The 22397-nt window shown below is 38.6% G+C and overlaps 1 protein-coding gene across 1 annotated transcript in view; it reads left to right on the top strand.

Annotated features, from left to right (window-relative positions):
- Nucleotides 1-3154: 3154 nt before the first annotated feature.
- CCDC169 (coiled-coil domain containing 169) overlaps nt 3155-22397 on the top strand; it is a gene marked incomplete at its 5' end in the record, with an annotated part of 42363 nt that continues 23120 nt past the window's right edge. Inside the window, 5 exon segments of the mRNA XM_059996194.1 lie at nt 3155-3246; nt 4755-4834; nt 20903-20991; nt 20993-21014; nt 21097-21137. Of these exon segments, the coding sequence (XP_059852177.1) occupies nt 3155-3246; nt 4755-4834; nt 20903-20991; nt 20993-21014; nt 21097-21137 (324 nt within the window).

The raw sequence follows: 22397 nt of genomic DNA, 5'->3' as shown, positions 1-22397 counted from the left end.
ATAGCTTCCAGTCGGTCTCTGCCTTATTTAAGTTTAAGAAACGGAATGACACATAGTGGAGCCTAAAGTTTAAAAAATTACCTTAGAGCAGAGGTCAGCAAAATTGGACTTGTCAACGGGAACCTAGTTGTCCATTTCACTTCATTCTACTCTGTTCACTTGTTTGTGGGTTGCTTTTTCAGATCAACAGCTAGACAAAATTTTGGTAAGTATAGCTTCTATATTCCAGTTCTCCAGAGAAACAGAACCAATATGTATTATAAGGAATTGGCTCGTGCAACTATGGAGGCTGCGAAGCCGCAGATCTGCAGTCAGTGAGCTGGGTACCCAGGAGAGTTGATGTGCTGTATCAGGCCAGGTCTGAAAGCCTGAGAATCAGGAGCACCAATGATGTCTATTCCAGTCTGAAAGCTGGTAGGCAGGCCTGAGGCCCAAAGTGCTTATGTTTCAGCCTGAGTCTGAAGGCCAGAAAAGACCAATATACCAATGAAAGCAGTCAAACGGGAAGAGTTCCCTCTTATTCAGCCCTTTTGTTCTATTCAGGTCTTCAGCTGATTGGGTGATGTCCACCCATCTTTTAAGGAGGGCAATCTACTTTACCCAGTCTACCGATTGAAATGTTAATCTCACCCAGAAACACCCTCACAGACACACCCCGAATGATATTTGGCCAAATGTCTGGACACCCCGTTGCCCAGTTAAGCTGACAATAAAATTAACCATCACAGCTTCTTAGCCTGGTTTTTATTTTCTAGAGGTCTTTCTCCTAGGTTTTCTTGGCTTTTTGAGATGCAACAGGTCTAGTGTCTGACAAACAGTTCTCAGTATCTACTGCTACCAGGGTTTTTCCTCACTTTGCCTCTACAGACTGTCATTCCCCCATGCTGTACTGGGTCGTTTTCTGGCATTGCCTCTAGGAACCTACTAGGTATAAAAATAATGATAGCTAATGTTTAGGTAGTGTTAAAATGTTCTAAGTACTGTCACACAGACTAACTCATTTTAACCTCACAATATTCTTATGAGGTTATATCATTACAGTCTTCATTTTACAGAATAGGACACTGAGGTATAGAGAGGTGAAGTAACCTTCCCAAGATGTAAGGGAACAGTATGAAAGAAGAGGTCACACACATGCTTCAAAAAGGAGGGCCTGTTAGGCCGGGCATCTTGTCTTTCTTAAACAGAGGTAGATGGGGAAAGACAAATGGTCTTATTTCCTCTGATTCCAGCTGCTTAACAAATTAATTTTTTGTTATAATTCTATTGGCTTAATAATTGGTAGAAAATTTCTTGAGATATTAGCAAAATAGATCATCAGCCCTAGATTAGCAAAATAGATCATCACTACCTACCTGATAGTGTGAGTCTTTTTCTCTGTCTTCATAGGTATTCTAGGGTAAGCTAAGAAAAGCCAGACATATCAGTTAAGTCTATAATGCTGTGCTCAAATAAATTAGTTCTCTGGTCTGTTCTTGCCAGAATTAAGACTAGGTATTTTTAAACAGACTTCCTAATGGATTTTGCTATTTTGTGTTTACTTTAGCAACAGAATTGCTTAAAAGAGAATATTTTGTTGATTTCTGAATAGCTTTTCTTCAGACATTTTTTCTATTTACAGTATATTTTAAAGATCCAGAAAGATGAAAAAAAAAATTTTTTTAAGAACACAGGTCAGATGAAAGATAGGAACCCGAAATAATGTCTTTAAATGTATTCTATGCAAAAAGTTGTCATATGTGAAGAAACAGTTTGATCAACCTGGAGGCTATTCATTGGAGGAAAAAATGACTAGTGGGTGGGGGAAAGTGTTCTCTCTCCCCCGGCATCCCACCCAATCTGTTCTGTTCAAATTTAGTTAGCCAGCTGAAAAGCAACTTGCTAGAGTGCTACCAAGAAGCAAGATTACTGAGATAAGGGATAGGATCCCAGCATTTGCATGTTCAAGAAGCCCCACAGATAATGTCTCTAGTTAAAACGTTGCTATTTAGGGAGTAACTGAGCTGGGAGCAGAAAAAGGGGCTTTGGTATACAGCAGTTTTTAAATTTAAGGCTTTTGAACTAAAGCCACACTGATGACAGGGTTCAGCATATAGCTGTGGATGTGGAGTGGAGTTAAAGTGATGAGAGTTGCATATTGAAGGGCGAGGTTGTAGACAAGACCTATGGTGGAAAAACTACTTTTTTTGTCCAAGTCAGTAGACAGGTTGTGACTATTAAGTCTCTGGGTGAAGCAAGGAGAAGTATATGGTGTCACACCCAGATGAAATAAGGAGTGAGTTTTTACAGGAGGACGGAAGAGTAGAGATCCTGGAAGCAGCATTAGAGGTGGAGAGGATTCCTGACCCTCCTGACCTAAAGGAGCAGGGGTTCTACAGAGAAACTAGAGAACAAAACCATCAGTTCTTAGCTTTTGATATTTCAAAAGCTATGGTTTAGGTGTGAACCAGAAAGATTTGGGAGAATATAAAATGCATGACTGTCTCTCTGCCATGCGGGTCCCTCTCATCCCCACCTCCCCAGTCAATCAGAGAATTAGGAACGCGCGCTGAGGACGAAGGAAGGGAGCCACCAAGACAGAATAGACACCGGTGAGTGTCTAAGAGGTGACCAGCATCTTGCTCCCCACAGCTTGCCTCAGGCTGGGCACAAAAGTTGGGAGTACAAGATTTGCCACACCACGTTACTACTGACACACTGGCAAGAGATCACTTTTCAGTTAAACCGTAGGTTCTTTGAAAGCAGTGAACGTACTTAGCATATGTTACATATCACTCTGTATAAAATAAACCCTCGATTGCTATTAATTGAACTTATTCCTCAAAATGCTTCACATCATCTCTTGCCCACAAATTTGGGTGGTTCTTTTGGACATTAGTCTGTCGGTCTAACGTGATACTACATTACTTTCTAGTTAGTTCAATTCCAAACTTCCCAGCACAGAGCCCTCTTTCTGTGTGAGCGGCCCTGGGCGTCCCAGCCTGGCCCCGCCCCCGGGCGCCGCCCTGTGCCGTCACCGCACGGCGCCAGGCAGCGACCGTGAGGCAGTTCGTCCCCACTACGGCTGACAGAACCTGACCACTCCCGGCTGCAGGGGGTCCCCTCAGGTCTCGTGTTCTAAGCCGTGTGAGGGAAGGGCGTGGGTGGCCTCTGATCTGACACGGTGGAGGAAGGAAGAGGCGACACCTTCGACGGTATGAACACCGACCGCCTTAAACTGGAGTTACTGGAAGAAAGGCACCTGAAGTGAGTCGGAGGGCGGCGCGCGCCCCGCCGGGTGTGGGGTTCACGTCGGCGCCGCCAAGCCGAGGGCCTGCGCCTGTGTGAGCCCCGCGGCTCAAGGCCGAAGCCCCTGAGGCCGAGGTGACACCTGCAGTGTCATTAATCCCCGGGCAGAACTGGTGACATCTGAAAACAGTGCTTTATAGGAGAGATTCATTTAGCTCTTGCGTTTGGTATTATAAATAGGCAGGTTTTGAGGTTCTGCCTTCAGGAGCGAGTCCGGTGGAGTGTACTGTGTGCACAGACTATAATTCTGAAACATGTGTTTGCTTGTGATGTTCCACTAAGTTCAGGGTTTCTGTTTCAAATTCCAAAGGTTTCGTTTAGTTATGCTTCTTTTTCATCCCTTTAGAAGAGCTTAAGAATTGGTGATACTTGGTAAAAATGAAGCCCCTACTATATATACTTCTTAAAGTACTCAATATCAGTACTTCTTACTAAGTCTTTGGAACATTTTAAGTATCTTTTTAGATACCCTACCCCCACCCCCACCCGCAGGCCACAGGAGGGCTAGGCTCTCTTGGGGCACCCTGTAGCTTCCTGTGCTTTCCTCTGTCGTAACTCCAGCCACACTTTTTAAATTGCTCAGTTATTTCTTGGTCTGGTACTAAGCTGTAAGCACTCTGAGGACAGGTTCTGTATTTCCTGAAGCAGTAGAGTGTAGGAGCCAGTCCTTTAGAGGAATCCTGCACAAATTCAAATCCCAGCTCTTATCACTTACTCTGCAAGTACATGATCTTGCACAAGTTAATGAACCTCTGAAGCCTCAGTTTTCTCAAGTCTAAGACTGGCGTAGAAATCGGTATCTCACACATCATGTAGTTGGTACCAGGACTGAAATGTATGTAAAGCACTTAGTGTTGGCTTGTAATAAACATTCGGTGGAAGTTAGCTGCTGCAATTACTGTTCTGTTCACTTACGGTAGTATCTTCAGCACTTAGCACAATGCCTTTAACATAATAGGCATTCAGAAATATAAATGATTCTGTCATCGTATTTTGATAACTACTATGCCACTTGCTGATGTCCTAAATAGATAATCTCTGGAATGCTATGTGTGTGTGTGTGTGTGTATTTTTTTTTATTAGTGTTTCTTTTTTTTTCCTTTTTATTTCAGATTGTCAGTTGTTACCTGTTGCCCTAGCTGTTCCCGTCTATAGTAATTTGCAGCTCCTTTGCTGGGCTTTGAGAAACCAGGTAACCAAAATTGTCAGACTTCTTGAGGCCAACTTTAAGAATAAAGGGTTTTAAGTGGTTACATGGGGAGCTTTGAGCTTTAGTGCATTTTAATGTCCTTCTAGACCCGGGTAATCGGAAGCCTGTGTTCGCCTGATTACTAATTCTCAACCAGGCCTTCAATAAGTGATGTTTCATAATAGGTTGTTCCTGAAGTAGTGGTAGGTTACTGTGTATTATTTTTCTCATGTTATTTTTAATTGAATCATAATTAACAAAACGTGTTTAATAATAGGGATACAGTGCAACTCTCAGTGCTTGAAATAAGACACAAGATAGCGGAACTGGAAGCCAAACTCAATACTGACGATGAAGGTATATAAGTAAATATTTTTATTTATGACTCCTGTATAGCTATTGTTCATTTTACCAAGATACCTATAGTACATTAAATTACATATTTGGAATAATAGTGTCAAGATTTCTATATTGCTTTTTGGCAGCATTAATAATAATTTAATATAGAGGCTTTAAAAACATATTTCAGAGTGTCAAACCTGTTACTTTATAATTATTTGTCTACTTACGAGTTCAGAATGTTCATTCTTCAATTAGCAGAACCTTTGTTACGTGAGATAAATACATTATTTCCTTAGTAATAAAATATCACACGTTTTCTATATAACTCAAGTAGTAACCTTTATATCTTAACTGCTAGATTTGGGATATAACCTTAAAATCCTTATCTAGGTTTTGGCTATTTGTTTGTGTTGAAAGAATGGGGGAGGGGCAGGTGAGTGTTGCACACACACCCTCATCACACACACCTACACACAGGAACATACCCATATATCCTTAAAATTTATAATGTCTGTAAGATGTTAATTTATTACACAAATATTGATTGAGATCCTGCCATATGTCAACATTTTGAATGGAAGACCTTTCTTTTCCCTTTTCTAAAGAGTTTCACTGACTATTGGGGGGAAGTGTCAAACTAAAATATGAGCAGAAGTAATATAAGTTCTGCATGAGGAGAAATGGCAACTCAGGTAAGGGGAACCCAACACACCTTGCATGAGGGCAGAGGAGGCAGTGTTGAACTGACTACGAAAGAACAGTAGGAGTTTATTAGGGTTATGGGGGTGGGCTTTGCTTCTTAAACCCATTCATACTTTTCTTCTATTGGGGAAGCCATGAACAAAATGGATTAGTAACCATATGACAAATATAATGCTACTTTTCATAATACCCAAAGCTATGTTAAAGCTTGCTTAGAGAACACTGCTTTGTCCCAAGGCTGAAGTAGCTTCCTACGTCTCCATGTCTGTATCCTTAATAAACTGGCTCTGTGGAGGCAGACTGTGAGTACACTTACCAAGTAGTTGCAGTGGCAAGGCTGGCTGGAATTTCCTCATCCATCTAACTACAGACAAAACACGTCATGCTCAGATACACACACAATGCAGTAACTATGCCCACAAGTAAAATGTAAGCCCAGCAAGTCGTATTATCAACAGCTGTTCTTATGGGGAGGAGCTGGAATATGGGTATAAAGAGATAAGGTAAAATGGCAGGCGAGAAAGTTTTTCCGCAGTGGGCCAAGCTAAAACCTAAGGTGAAGGGCAGAAACCTTTATCCCTTCTTCAGAATCAACTAACTCCAGGAACTGTGTCAGGTGAGGTGGTTATTATTATTCCCATTTATGGAAAAATGAAGTTCAGGAATTTAAGTAACTTGCTAAGATCACAGAGCCAGGGGGTGGCAGAGCCATGATTTTAGCCTAAATCACCTGTCTCCCACCACCACTACTACCATGACAACTGCTGTCTCCCCACATCGGCACTCAGTAGTTCTGGTTATCTACTGCTGCATAGCCAACCAGCCTATCGTTTAGGGTTCTAAATAACATTTGTCTCTCACAAGTCTGTGGATTGACTGGGTTCATCTGGCAAGTTCTTAATTGGGGTCTCTCATGTGATTGCAGTCAGATGTAGTCTGGCACTCAGTCATCTGAAGGTTCAGCTGGGCTGGACATTTCAAGATGACTCACCCACATGGCTGGTAACTCATCCTGGGTATTGGCTGGGAGCCCAGCTGGGACCACCCATCAGAAGTACCTACACATGGCTTTGTAGCTTTTGCTTCTCACAACATGGTGCCTGCGTTCCAAGAGGCTGTATCCCAAGAGCAAGCATTCCAAAAGGCACTGTGACAGAAACTGCCAGTCCAGTTAAGGGCTGCTCCCAGAACTGGCAGCGTCATTTCCATTATATTCTATTGGTCAAAACAGTCACAGATGGGCTTCCCTGGTGGCGCAGTGGTTGAGAGTCCACCTGCCGATGCAGGGGACATGGGTTCGTGCCCTGGTCCAGGAAGATCCCACGTGCCGTGGAGCGGCTGGGCCCATGAGCCATGGCTGCTGGGCCTGTGCGTCCGGAGCCTGTGCGTCCGGAGCCTGTGCTCCACAACAGGAGGGGCCACAACAGTGAGAGGCCCGTGTACCGCAAAACAAACAAACAAACACACAAAAAAAAACCAGTCACAGATTTCAGGGAATGGAGAAAATCTACTTGTCAAGGTCACATTGCAGAAGAACATGTGGAATGGGGTGGATTCTTGCAGTCATCTTTGGCAAATAGTCTGCCACAGGGAGTATTAAACATAATGCCTCTTGAGGAGAACTCTTAAGTAACTGATAAGGGTGGAACATAGATTGTAACGAGAATGTGACAGGAGATGAGATAAAAGTTTATGAAGAAGACGAAGAATAGTCTTTAATATGATTCTGATGAATTTGTATTTATCCTGAAGGCAATGGGGTAATATTAAAGGAGTTTTTAAAATAAATTTATTATTGTTTAACATTATAAAAGAAATAAATGCACAAGTGATAACCATGGATACATCTGTTTAGGTAATTCTTTCACACTTTCCACTCTCTACTCAAATCTCACTACCCCTCTCTCCATTCTCACTCTTAGCGAACGAGCTTACCTTCCTCTTTCAAGGAGAACCAAGAAGCAATCAGAAGAGGATTTCCACATGTTTCTACCAAGAAAGATACCCACCTACATACGTGCATCTTTGCACATCCTCTTACTTCCCTCTTGTTCCTCTGCATATTCTGTGTTACTCTTATTTAATGTCAATCTCTCCACTTGTACAACAGAGGCCATTACTCTCACCTCCTCCAGGATATCACTCCAGCAATTGATTGTCCTCTCTGCTGCACCGTTTTCCCTGCTCCACTGAATCATCTCCAACAGCACACAAACACGCCGAGTTTATTTTATCTAAAAAACAGATACCAACCCTTCTTTGGCCACATGTTTCCCCTTCTACCATTATCCCCTTTCACCTTTCACTGCTCTGTGTACACCAAAATATTTCAATAGAATCATTTTTTTTTATTTGCACTCTTACCTGTTTATTCATATTTAATCTACCTGTTTTGTAACAGGATTAATTTTTAGGCAAAGCAGCAAGCAGAACAAACTTCAAAGGGCTTCACATTCACATAGTGGCCTTTTGAAGCCCTTTAGGATTCATAGGAAACTATATTCAAAACGAGTGGTTTATGTTTTAAGTAAATATGAATTTTACCATCTTAAAGCTTGGCCACAAGACAAAGAACAGGAAAGAAAATGTCCAGGAGACCTAAAAAAGTGAGAAGAGTCAATATTGGTGTAGGGGTTTAAGTGCATTTCAAAAAATTGAAACCTCACCACTACCCTTTGAAAACAGTATCACCTCATTTTATAGATGAAAAACTGAGATTCAGGGATTCTGAATGTCTTTCTCAAGGCTATAGAGGTGGGGAGGGATAGATCTGGAATTGGGATCCAGGCATTTTGCCGTCAGATCCCAAACTCAGCCTCTATTTCTTTCCACTTAAGTTTCTTAAGTTTGCTTCTAAAGTTTTTTCATCTGGAGAAGAGAGCCTTGATTTACTGAGGTTCTGGGACATTGCTCATCTAGGCATAGAAATGAGCTGGATTTGCCCAGCACAAGCATGATTGTCTTATTCTCTCTTGGACTCACTCCAATCAGAAGTTTTGCCTCTGATCAGCTGAAACTGCTCTTATCAAGGTCACCAGTAACTTTCAATTTGCAAAATCCAGTGTCGTCTCTCAGTACTCATCTTGACATTAGCAGCACTGCCAGAACTGATCACCTTCATCATTGAAACCCGTTGCTCACTTGGCTTCTGGGACACCACACTGTCTTGGTTTTCTTCATATCTACTGGCCACTCCTCACTTCTCTTCATCTTCATGAGTTCTAAAAACTTGGAGTGCTTCAGGGCTCAGTCCTCTGACTTTTCTTTGATACATGCACCCACTACTTAGGAGATCCCCTCTGGTCATATGGTATGAAATGCCATCTGTATACTGATAACATACAGATTTACATCTCCATCCCAGACCTTTCCTTTAAGCTCCCTTTGAGTCTTCATTTATAGGCTGGTTTCTAGTTAAAAACTCTTTGGCTATTAAGTAATGTATTAGTAGATCAAATAGTTTTTTAAAACTCGTCTCAGTAAATGCTAAAAAAGGTTTTGATAAAATTCAATTTGTCTTATTAAAAAAATATATTTCTATTTATCTTGAACTGGAATAACACTTAATGATGAAACATTAGAGGCTTTACCATTCCTGGAAAAAAGCAAAGATGCCTCCAGCCACCATTAAAATTTAATATTGTTTTGAAGCGTCCAGTCAAGCAATAAAATATGAAACAGAAATAAGCATTATAGCTATTAGGAAGATATAAAATTATTATAATTTTTAACTTTTATAATTTGATATCCAGAACTTTCCAGAGGATCAACTGAAAAACTACTATATTAGTTTATATATGTATATTATATAATATATATTAGTTTATATATATATATTATATATAATATACTAAAAAATTAGAAAATGGTTGGATACAGAAGTGGAAGAAATTTTTATTAAAAAAACCCAAGACACTAGCAATAACCAGTTAGAAAATAGGGGTTTTTTTAATGATTGCACAACAACTCCATCCTGAATCATAAAATGTCTGACAATACCCTTGATAAGAAATATTCAGGACTTATATGAAGAGATAGCAGAAGACTATGACTATAATGGAATAATAACCATTCAGCAAGAATTCTCATCCTTGTCTACAATCAACTTGATGTACCCTGCATCTGTGGGATACCTGAATAGACAATGAATCATCCCAAATTGAGGATGTGGACTTTGGGAGCAACAATATATATATTTTTTCCCCTTTTTCTCTTTTGGTTAGTGTGTATGTGTATACTTCTGTGTGTGATTTTGTCTATATAGCTTTGCTTTTACCATTTGTCCTAGGGTTTGGTCTATCCGGGTTTTTGTTTTGTTTTGTTTTTTTAGTATAGTTTTTAGCACTTGTTATCATTGGTGGATTTGTTTTTTGGTTTGGCTGCTCTTTTTTATCATTTAAAATTTTTTTTAATAATTATTTTTTATTTCAATAACTTTTTAATTTAATTTAATTTTATCTTCTTCTTTCTTTCTTTCTTTCTTTTTCATCCCTTTTATTCTGAGCCATGTGGATGACAGGCTCTTGGTGCTCCAGCCAGGCGTCAGGGGTATGCCTCTGAGGTGGGAGAGCCAAGTTCAGGACATTGGTCCACAAGAGACCTCCCAGCTCCACGTAATACCAACCAGCGAAAATCTCCCAGAGATCTCCATCTCAATGCCAAGACTCAGCTCCACTCAACAACCAGCAAGCTACAGTGCTGGACACCCTATGCCAAACAACCAGCAAGAAAGGAACCCAACCCTACCCATTAGCAGAGAGGCTGCCTAAAATCATAATAAGGCCACAGACTCCCCAAAACACACCACCAGACATGGACCTGCCCACCAGAAAGACAAGATCCAGCCTCATCCACCAGAACACAGGCACTAGTCCCCTCCACCAGGAAGCCTACACAACCCACTGAACCAACCTTAGCCAGTTGGAGCAGACACCAAAAACAATGGGAACTACGAACCTGCAGCCTGTGAAAAGGATACCCCAAACACAGTAAGTTAAGCAAAATGAGAAGACAGAAAAACACACAGCAGATGAAGGAGCAAGGTAAAAACCCACCAGACCTAATAAATGAAGAGGAAATAGGCAGTCTACCTGAAAAAGAATTCACAATAATGATAGTAAAGATGATCCAAAATCTTGGAAATAGAATGGAGAAAATACAAGAAACATTTAACAAGTACCTAGAAGAACTAAAGAGCAAACACAGTGATGAACAACACAATAAATGAAATTAAAAATTCTCTAGAAGGTATCAATAGCAGAATAAGGCAGAAGAACGGATAAGTGACCTGGAAGATAAAATAGTGGAAAAAACTACTGCAGAGCACAATAAAGAAAAAAGAATGAAAACAATTGAGGACAGTCTCAGAGACCTCTGGGACAACATTAAATGTGCCAACAGTCGAATTATAGGGGTCCCAGAAGAAGAAGAGAAAAAGGGACTGAGAAAATATGTGAAGAGATTATAGTTGAAAACTTCCCTAATATGGGAAAGGAAATAGTTAATCAAGCCCAGGAAGCACAGAGAGTCCCATACAGGATAAATCCAAGGAGAAACACACCAAGACACGTTGATCAAACTATCAAAAATTAAATACAAAGAAAAAATATTAAACGCAACAAGGGAAAAATGACAAATAACACACAAGGGAATCCCCATAAGGTTAACAGCTGATCTTTCAGCAGAAACTCTGCAAGCCAGAAGGGAGTGGCAGGACATATTTAAAGTGATGAAGGAGAAAAACCTACAACCAAGATTACTCTACCCAGCAAGAATCTCATTCAGATTCGATGGAGAAATTAAAACCTTTACAGACAAGCAGAAGCTAAGAGAATTCAGCACCACCAAACCAATTTTACAACAAATGCTAAAGGAACTTCTCTAGGCAGGAAACAAAAGAGAAGGAAAAGACCTACAATAACAAACCCAAAACAGTTAAGAAAATGGTAATAGGAACATACATATCGATAATTACCTTAAATGTAAATGGATTAAATGCTCCAGCCAAAAGACAAGACTGGCTGAATGGATACAAAAACAAGACCCGTATATATGCTGTCTACAAGAGACCCACTTCAGACATATGGACACATACAGACTGAAAGTGAGGGGATGGAAAAAGATATTCCATGGAAATCAAAAGAAAGCTGGAGTAGCAATTCTCATATCAGACAAAATAGACTTCAAAACAAGGACTATTAGAAGAGACAAAGAAGGACACTACATTATGATCAAGGCATCAATCCAAGAAGAAGATATAACAATTGTAAATATTTATGCACCCAACATAGGAGCACCTCAATACATAAGGTAAATACTAACAGCCATAAAAGGGGAAATCAGCAGTAACACAATCATAGTAGGGGACTTTAACAACCCACTTTCACCAATGGACAGATCATCCAAAATGAAAATAAAGAAGGAAAAACAAGCTTTAAATGATACATTAAACGAGATGGACTTAATTGATATTTATAGGACATTCCATCCAAAAACAACCAAATACACATTCTTCTCAGGTGCTCATGGAACATTCTCCAGGATAGATCATATCTTGGATCACAAATCAAGCCTTGGTAAATTTAAGAAAACTTAAATCATATGAAGTATCTTTTCCAACCACAACACTATGAGACTATATATCAATTACAGGAAAAAAAACTGTAAAAAATACAAACACATGGAGGCTAAACAATACACTACTTAATAACCAAGAGATCACTGAAGAAATCAAAGAGGAAATCAAAAAATACCTAGAAATAAATGACAATGAAAACACGATGACCCAAAACCTATGGGATGCAGCAAAAGCAGTTCTAAGACGGAAGTTTATAACAATACAATCCTACCTTAAGAAAGAAGAAACATCTCAAATAAACAACCTAACCTTACACCTAAAGCAATTAGAGAAAGAAGAACAAAAACCCTCCAAAATTAGCAGAAGGAAAGAAATCATAAAGATCAGATTAGAAATAAATGAAAAAGAAATGAAGGAAATGACAGCAAAGATCAATAAAACTACAAGCTGGTTCTTTGAGAAGATAAACAAAATTGATAAACCATTAGCCAGACTCATCAAGAAAAAAAAGGGAGAAGAACTCAAATCAGTAGAATTAGAAATGAAAAAGGAGAAGTAAAAACTGACACTGCAGAAATACAAAGGATCATGAGAGATTGCTACAAGCAACTCTATGCCAATAAAATGGACAACCTGGAAGAAATGGACAAATTCTTAGAAATGCACAACCTTATGAGACCAAACCAGGAAGAAGTAGAAAATATGAACAGACCAATCACAAGCACTGAAATTGCAACTGATTAAAAATCTTCCAACAAACAAAAGTCCAGGACCAGATGGTGCTTCACAGGTGAATTCTATCAAACATTTAGAGAAGAGCTAACAGCTATCCTTCTCAAACTCTTCCAAAATATAGCAGAGGGAGGAACACTCCCAAACTCATTCTACAAGGCCGCCATCACCCTGATACCAAAACCAGACAAAGATGTCACAAAGAAAGGAAACTACAGGCCAATATCACTGATGAACATAGATGCAAAAATCCTCAACAAAATACTAGGAAACAGAATCCAACAGCACATTAAAAGGATCATACACCATGATCAAGGGGGGTTTATCCCAGGAATGCAAGGATTCTTCAATATATGCAAATCAATCAATGTGATACACCATATTAACAAACTGAAGGAGAAAAAACATATGATTATCTCAATAGATGCAGAGAAAGCTTTCGACAAAATTCAACACCCATTTATGATAAAAACCCTCCAGAAAGTAGGCATAGAGGGAACTTACCTCAACACAATAAAGGCCATATATGACAAACCCACAGGCAACATTGTCCTCAATGGTGAAAAACTGAAACCATGACCACTAAGATCAGGAACAAGACAAGGTTGCCCACTCTCACCACTCTTATTCAACATAGTTTTGGAAGTTTTAGGCATAGCAATCAGAGAAGAAAACGAAGTAAAAGGAATCTAAATCGGAAAAGGAGAAGTAAACTGTCACTGTTTGCAGATGACATGATACTATACATAGAGTATCCTAAAGATGCTACCAGAAAACTACTAGAGCTAATCAATGAATTTGATAAAGTAGCAGTATACAAAATTAATGCACAGAAATCTTTTGCATTCTTATAAACTAATGATGAAAAATCTGGAAGAGAAATTAAGGAAACACTCCCATTTACCATTGCATCAAAATGAATAAAATACCTAGGAATAAACCTACCTAAGGAGACAAAAGACCTGTATGCAGGAAATTATAAGACACTGATGAAATAAATTAATGATACAAATAAATGGAGAGATATACCATGTTCTTGGATTTGGAGAATCAACACTGTGAAAATGACTATACTACCCAAAGCAATCTACAGACTCAGTGCAATCCCTATCAAGCTACCACTGGCATTTTTCACAGAACTAGAACAAAAAAATTCACAATTTGTATGGAAACACAAAAGACCCCGAATAGCGAAAGCAATCTTGAGAAGGAAAAACAGAGCTGGAGGCATCAGGCTCCCTGACTTCAGGCTATACTACAAAGCTACAGTAATCAAGACAGTATGGTACTGGCACAGAAACAGAAATATAGATCAATGGAACAGGATAGAAAGCCCAGAGATAAACCCATGCACATAAGGTCACCTTATCTTTGATAAAGGAGGCAAGAATATACAATGGAGGAAAGACAGCCTCTTCAATAAGTGGTGCTGGGAAAACTGGACAACTACATGTAAAAGAATGAAATTAGAACACTCCCTAACACCATACACAAAAATAAATAAACTCAAAATGGATTAAAGACCTAAATGTAAGGCCAGACACTATAAAACTCTTAGAGGAAAACATAGGCAGAACACTCTATGACATAAATCACAGCAAGATCCTTTTTGACCCATCTCCTAGAGAAACAGAAATAAAAACAAAAATAAACAAATGGGACCTAATGAAACTTAAAAGCTTTTGCACAGCAAAGGAAGCCATAAACAAGATGAAAAGACAACCCTCAGAATGGGAGAAATTATTTGCAAATGAAGCAACTGACAAATGACTAATCTCCGAAATTTACAAGCAGCTCATGCAGCTCAATATCAAAAAAAAAACAAACAACCCAATCCAAAAATGGGCAGAAGACCTAAATAGACATTTCTCTAAAGAAGATATACAGACTGCCAACAAACACATGAAAGAATGCTCAACATCATTAATCATTAGAGAAATGCAAATCAAAACTACAATGACATATCATTCCACACCAGTCAGAATGTCCATCATCAAAAAATCTACAAACAATAAATGCTGGAGAGGGTGTGGAGAAAAGGGAACCCTCTTGCACTGTTGGTGGGAATGTAAATTGATACAGCCACTATGGAGAACAGTATGGAGGTTCCTTAAAATACTAAAAATAGAACTACGATATGACCCAGCAATCCCACTACTGGGCATATACCCTGAGAAAACCATAATTCAAAAAGAATCATGTACCACAATGTTCATTGCAGCTCTATCTACAATAGCCAGGATGTGGAAGCAACCTAAGTGTCCATCGACAGATGAGTGGATAAAGAAGATGTGGCACATATATGCAATGGAATATTTCTTAGTCATAAAAAGAAATGAAATTGAGTTATTTGTAGTGAGGTGGATGGACCTAGAGTCTGTCATACAGAGTGAAGTAAGTCAGAAAGAGAAAAACCAGTACCATATGCTAACACATATATATGGAATCTTAAAAAAAAAAAAAAAAATGGTCATGAGTAACCTAGGAGCAAGATGGGAATAAAGACGCAGACCTACAGGAGAATGTACTTGAAGATACAGGGAGGGGGAAGGGTAAGCTGGGACAAAGTGAGAGAGTTGGATGGACATATATACACCACCAAATGTAAAATAGATAGCTAGTGGGAAGCAGCCACATAGCACAGGGAGATCAGCTCAGTGCTTTGTGACCACCTAGAGGGGTGGGATAGGGAGGGTGGGAGGGAGGGAGACACAAGGAGGAAGAGATATGGGGATATATGTGTATGTATAAGTGATTCACTTTGTTATAAAACAGAAACTAACACACCACTGTAAAGCAATTATACTCCAATAAAGATGTTTAAAAAAAAAAAAAACGGAATTCTCACCTTGTTCAACATAAAGGATTTCATACTGGAGAGAAACCCTAAAGTGAAATGAAATTGGGAAATTTATTATTAAGGTTTTATAATGGGGACGTAGACTTTTCCTATATAGGAGAATTGGGTGTTATAAATATGCTCATTCTTTTCAAATTAATTTATTGATATGTAATTCTTATTAAAACAGCTGTTTTCTCTTAACTTCAATAACTGACTCTAAAGTTAATGAGATGAATAAATAGACAGGGATAACTGATAAGAAATTTTGGGGAGTTGACGGGACTCCTACAATATATAATAAAGATAAAGTCATTAAAACTGAAAACAAATCAATAAAACAAAATATGTAATGTATTAGTTTGCTAGAGCTTCCATAGCAATGTACCACAGACAGGCTGAGTTGAACCACAGAAACTTATTTTCTCACAGTTCTGGAGACTACAAGTCCAAGGGTGTGATGTTCACAGGGTTGGTTTCTTCTGAGGGCTTTCTTTCTGTGTCTTCACATGGTCTTCCCTCTGTACCTGTTTGTGTCCTAATTTCTTCTTATAATGAAATCAGTCATATTGGATTAGGGCTAAGCATATGATCTCATTTAACCTTAATGAGCTTTATAAATGTCCTATCTCTAAATACAGTCACATCTGAGTACTGGGAGCGTAGGACTTCAACATATGAATTTGGAGGGAGGAAGCAGACACAGTTCAGTCCATAACAGAAAGAGATTCTAATTTATTAAAATGTTGTACTAGTGTGAAATTCAGGGCCAGGTTACTAAGTTAATTAAAAAATTGTTTTCAGTTATCTATGAAAAAAAGGAGAAAACCATTTTCATTTATGAGACTTGTGGGAAATAGATTATTACAAAAACTGCACCAGACATTGAAATAGGAAAGTACCAAATGATCATTGTTTTAGTCTGCTCAGGCTGTCATAACAAAGTACTGTAAGACTGCGTGGCTTAAACAACAGAAATTTATTTTCTTATAGTTCTAGATCCTGGAAGTCCAAGATCAAGGTGCCAGCCGATTTGGTCTCTAGTGCGGACCCATTTCCTGCCTTGCAGATGACCACCTTCTCATTGTGTTCCCACATGGCAGGCAGAACAAGCTATGGTGCCTCTTCCTTTTTTTATAAGGTCAGCAGCCCTATTGGATTATGGCCCCACCCTTACGATCTCATTTAACTTTTATCACTTTCTCACAGACCCCACCTCCAACTAAAGTCACATGGGGTTAGGGCTTCAACATATGAATTTTAGAGGGACACAAACATTCCATAAAAATCATGAAGCTATCACTTTCTAATTACTGTCTTCCCCTTCCCACCATCAAGAAAGAACAACTTTAGCCTGCCTGCCCAAGTTTGGGAAAGGGCTTCTGGGCAGAGAACTGGAACCAAAGAGCCAATTACCAGCAATGTTTTATTGGAATCTGTGTCACCACACAGAGCTTTAAAAGAGCTAAAAGAGGGACTTCCCTGGCCATCCAGTGGTTGAGACTCCGTGCTTCCAATGCAGGGGGCATGGGTTTGATCCCTGGTCAGGGAACTAGGATTCCGCATGCTGCATGGCACTGCCAAAAAAAAGAAAAAAACATGAGCTTCTTTTAAAGTGATGAATTTGGAAAATTGGTATAATATTTAGAAAAATAATCCCTTTAGATCTTCACTGTATACTTAATTCTCAAAACTTCTGGGGGGACTTCCCTGGTGGTCCAGTGGCTAAGACTCTGTGCTCCTAATGCATGGGGCCCGGGTTCCATCCCTGGTCAGGGAACCAGAGCCCACATGCCGCAACTAAGAGTTTGCATGCCGCAACTATGACCTGGGGCAGCCAAATAAATAAAAATTACTCTAAAATAAAACCTTCCAGATGGATTTAATATTTAAAATTATTAAATATTTAAAATTTAAAGATTTAAATATTTTAAAATGAACCAAGAAAATATAGATGAATATATATTTGTTTATGGATAAAGAAGGCCTTTCTTAAAGAGCAATAAATCACTGAGGAAAACATGTTTAGGTTTGACTTCCCTTGTGAAAATAGCTTCCCTTGATTTAAAGGAAAAAAGACCAATATGAGAAGTCAAACAGTAATCTGGGAAAGACATTGGTAGCCAAAATGATGGACAAAAGGTTTATATTTTCACCACACCTATGTCCTCTGCAATTCAGTTAGAAAACACTAAGTTCCCAGTAGATAAATATGAGTAGGACACAGAGACAACTCGTGAATATGGGAAAATATCCAACTTGTTTTAAAGTCAAAGAAATTTGTTGCCTATAAAAGAAGTAGAGATTTTTTTTTATAAGTGAAATAGGAACTTTATACATTACTGATAGCAGTGTAGTACTACCCTTTGGGGAAAAATTTTTGCAGTAAATTTCTTATGATGATAAAAATGCTAATAACAAAAACAACTAAGTTTTATAGCAATTTCTGTGTGCCCTGCACTGCTTTAAGCCTTCACATGTTTTAATTAATCCTGTCAATATCCTATAGTGTAGGAACTTTAATTATCCTTATTTTACAGTTGAGAAATTGAGGCACAGGAAATGTAACTTGCTCAGGATCACAGAAATAAACTGGTGGAGACATGGCTTAAACCCACTGGTCCTACTTTGGGGATGCTTTTCCTCATGGAGTCTTCTGAAAATTTGCTGGGGGGCAACTTTACTCAAAGAGATAGTCTGCACCGTGCCCCCTTTTTGTACATGTTGGCATTTTTGTTCATGCAGTTCTTGCTGTTTGAATATTCTTTTTTACCCTCTCTGGCTTAGAACAGGTGTCATTCCCTCCAAAAAGCATTTTCTGTCCCTCTTCAATCTTGACCTCCCCATTTCTGTTTCCCTTCTGTCACCTTCCAGATTGGATATCTTTCTTTGTGTACCATTACAACCAATTAACCAAAAATTTCTTAAATGTTCTGGCTATGTTTCTGTACTCCCCACCCCTCCCAACTTCTCCTACTGCTGATTGACGGCAGGAATTGTGTCTATTTTATTTTAGAATCCCTAGCGCCTCATACAGTCCCACATAGTAGGCTCTTTCCTTTCCTTGTTAACATTTTCTTACTTTACAAAGTCTTTTCAAGTTAATATAACTCCATCACTGTAATCATAAATATAGTGAACAACACAAACATGAATGTCCATGTAGGGTCAAGTTTCAATCAGTTCAACTGTGTTCTTCTTAACAATTTAAAAATAATTATTTGGCATTGTTGTTTAGTTGGGCTTTGTTTGTTTTGCTTTTGTTAACGTGCTATCTCTCTTTGGGAAAAAAATGTCCATATCTGAAAGATAAGCCTCCACCTAATATTCTCTTGCTTTATGAACTTCCTCTTTTAAGGTCAATTTTGACCATGAAGGATATTTCTAGAATTTTTCAATTTTTGGTTTGATTTTGTTTTTCACTGTAGTGATTCTAGCCAAGATCCCTCTTTGAGACTGCAAAGCAATTTAATTTTTCCCTTCAAAGGTACAGTGCTTGTTTTTTGTTTGTTTTTAGAATTACTGCAAAAGCTGTGGTTTCATGGAGTTACTGCTCAGGGTATTTTTTCTCCCAAGAGACACAAATGTTTCTGCTAAATTTTTATCCTCACAATCTGTATTTTGATAATTAAGTACATCTTAGGCCTTGATAGGTTGGCTGCTGTGGTGCTCAAGGTCAAGGATCATCTCTTTTAGGGTCACATTTATTGTGACCATCTAATGAGAGCACCACATCTCTTACCTGGGCTGGTTTTAGATGGTTCTGAACATTCCTTAGTATCAAGATTATTCCAGAAACTTGCTATTTTGAATTGCTAATCTTATTCCCACTTGAAAGCATAATTTAAACATTACTGCATTTTAAAGACAGATGAAAAACTATTTCTCAAAAATTTTGTAAAAATTACAAACCTCAGTATGAAATCAGTACTTCTGGCTTATCACAGAACAAAGTGTGGCAGGGAAAGTCAAACTCAGTGTGGTCCTTTTTCAGAAAAAGAAAACAGTTGACAGCAGGAAGCTAACCAAATTTGTGGGTGGGGGGGGCAATGCTGGTATGTGAAAAGAAAGCAAAAATTTTATCAATCTCCAGTTTTGTGGGTCTCCATCCACTTGTTAAGCATTTGGATTAATGACTTTGGACTTCGGTTTGGAAGGGCATTCCTGCCCCTCTCTTTGGTAGACCACATCTGATTAGAAATGAGAGTGAGGGCAGGGTTGTGTTAAGGTTGCGGAGGTTGGCAGTGGTGTGAGCTAGTAAGTCTTTCTGCTTAGACTCCTCCATCAGCCATGTAGCAGAAGTTGCCCCATATATGCAAAGAGCATTTAAAGTTTAGAAACACCATTTTTTCTCTCTACAAAGTGTGACTTTCAAGACTCAAAAAAAAAAAAAAAAAAAAAATTAGCTTTGGGCCTTGGAGCCGAAAAGGAGGTTTTAATTCTAGGCTGCATCCTCCTCCTCCTCCCAGAGCAAGAAGACAAATGTTTTGGCCTCAGTAGCCAAAGGGATTTAGTGAAAGAAAACTGCTTACGGATAAGAGAAGATACCTGAATAGGTAGCCGAAGGTAAAGAGTGTTACCATAGCATAGCGGTTAAGAGGACACACTTTCAAGTCAGAACAAATTGGTTGAAACCCCAGTTCCCCATTTATTACTTTGTCATCTTAATACTGTTATTTGACATCTCTGAACCTTGTTTTTCTCATCTGTAAAATGGGTAAGTTTTTGTAAATGAGGATTAAATTAGTTTATATGTGTAAGGTATTGTGTGCTTTTAACACAGCAAACACATAATTGGTAGTTGTTGAACAGACTTCAGAATTCTTTTGCAAAGGAAAAAAATGAATATGACATTGGATGGGAGGCTAGTACTCCTTAGGCTGTAATATATGGATATTTCAAGTTCCAAGGAAAGAAACATGTTCCTGATATTTCCTCTAGTAGAATTCCTTATAAGGATACACAGGAACTAAAGACAAAAGCGGGTGGAGAGTAAGAAGACCAGGAATCACAATAGTGACAGTGAGGCCGGCTGGGTGGGAATAGGTGAGTCTGGTGTCTGCACAGATCCTGTGTAACGGAGAACGCACGCTTAGACATGAGTTCCCTCCAGTGCATCTGTGTTACTAATAAATTCCAGTATAGTAATGGAGTAGGACTGAGCTAATTAATGTTTTAATGAATAAATGAGAGGTGGTGAGGTGAGCTTGACCGTCCCCACCTCTTCACTCAGGTGGTGAATGGAAAACCCGTTATGAGACACAACTTGAATTGAATGACCAACTAGAAAAGCAGATTGTTTCTCTCAAAGAGAAAATGGAAAAAAATCTGTGGAAATCCTTCAGGTACAGAAGCGCCTATATATATGTTTTATAAGTGGAGTTAAAATTGATAAAACATCAGTTGCTCATATTTGCTTTATTGTAGACAGACTGTCTTCTATTCGTGTCTATGAATGGATGCCAGTGGTGAGTAAAAGATGTTGAAACAAAAGGAATAATTGAAGGAAATTATGTGTACTTTTCCCCAGACAGATTTCAAACAAAAGTTTAAAGACTGTGACAAGGTCCAAATAAAATATCTTATTCAGTGGAGCTTTCCTGTGATGTAAAGAATCCTATAAACAAGGCCTTCAGCTTGGTCTCTCCTGTAAAAAGCTGGGCAGGGATTCTGTTGCAGGTACAAACAAAATGGAAGTGAAAGGATCTCAGTGGTCAGGCTGGGGGGAAACCTGAGTGTCTATTCCTTACAACCTGAAAGAGCCTGTTTAACTCAGAAATACCTCTCTCATACCCATCTAAAACAGTTCCATTCTAGTTCCTAGAACCCATAAATTACCCTGTAACCGCACTGGGCTGCTTCACCTACTTTTTCTTTTGGTTGCCCTAGTGACATCTTTCTTCTTTTGAGAAGTAATTTAAATCTCCGATAAATGAATTTATGTTTTCTACTTTACAAAGAGTATTCGTTTGTTTTTCATTCATTCAAATATTTGTTAATATTTTTTTTAATGTAGAGGAGGCCCAAAGCATGACTTATGTTGAACTCTTTCTGAATTTTTATTTCAAGAATACTCAGAAAAACATGGAAATCTCGTAAATAAACCAAGGGTACTTTGCATGAAAATGAAAATACGATACTCAGCTAAATTGGCAGGACTTAATATTACACTAATAATTATAATAACTTGTCCTAAATTAAACATATGTAATATGCAAATTAACTTATGTACATTATTTCAGTCTTGCAACAAACCCCATGACATACAATTTTATATTGTTATTTTAATACATGTGATTCTAAGCTTGAAGAGATTGAATGATTTACTCAGTTTCACACAGTCTGGAAATGTGGAGTCAGAGTCTCTCCCTCTTAAACCTCTGCCATTTAACTCTGCTATACCAACAGCCCTTTGATACTGCTGATCAGAAATAATGTGTTTCTCAGTAGCTGTAGGTAGAGCACTAAGCTGCCTGCTGTATTCACAGAAGCCCTGGGCATTTATGGAGAGCGCTCTTTGAATAACTGCAAACCTTTAGTGAAAGACAGAAAAATCTTTTATTTTTGTTAATGAATTGAGGGAGAAATTAACTTTTTTGCAGACCTCTCTGTTATTTACAACCCAGAAATACCCTTATGTCTGTGTGTTGGAAAGTCAGGAAAATAATGTGTGTTTTTTTGTTGTTGGAAAAGTAGTGAAGTTTTTTCCTCTGCCATGGAGTCATAGC

The sequence above is a fragment of the Delphinus delphis genome, chromosome 18 (assembly GCF_949987515.2).
Source record: "Delphinus delphis chromosome 18, mDelDel1.2, whole genome shotgun sequence".
NCBI lineage: Eukaryota > Metazoa > Chordata > Mammalia > Artiodactyla > Delphinidae > Delphinus > Delphinus delphis.
The sequence above is the reverse complement of the archived record's forward strand: the minus strand, read 5'-3'. Positions and strand labels throughout refer to the sequence as shown.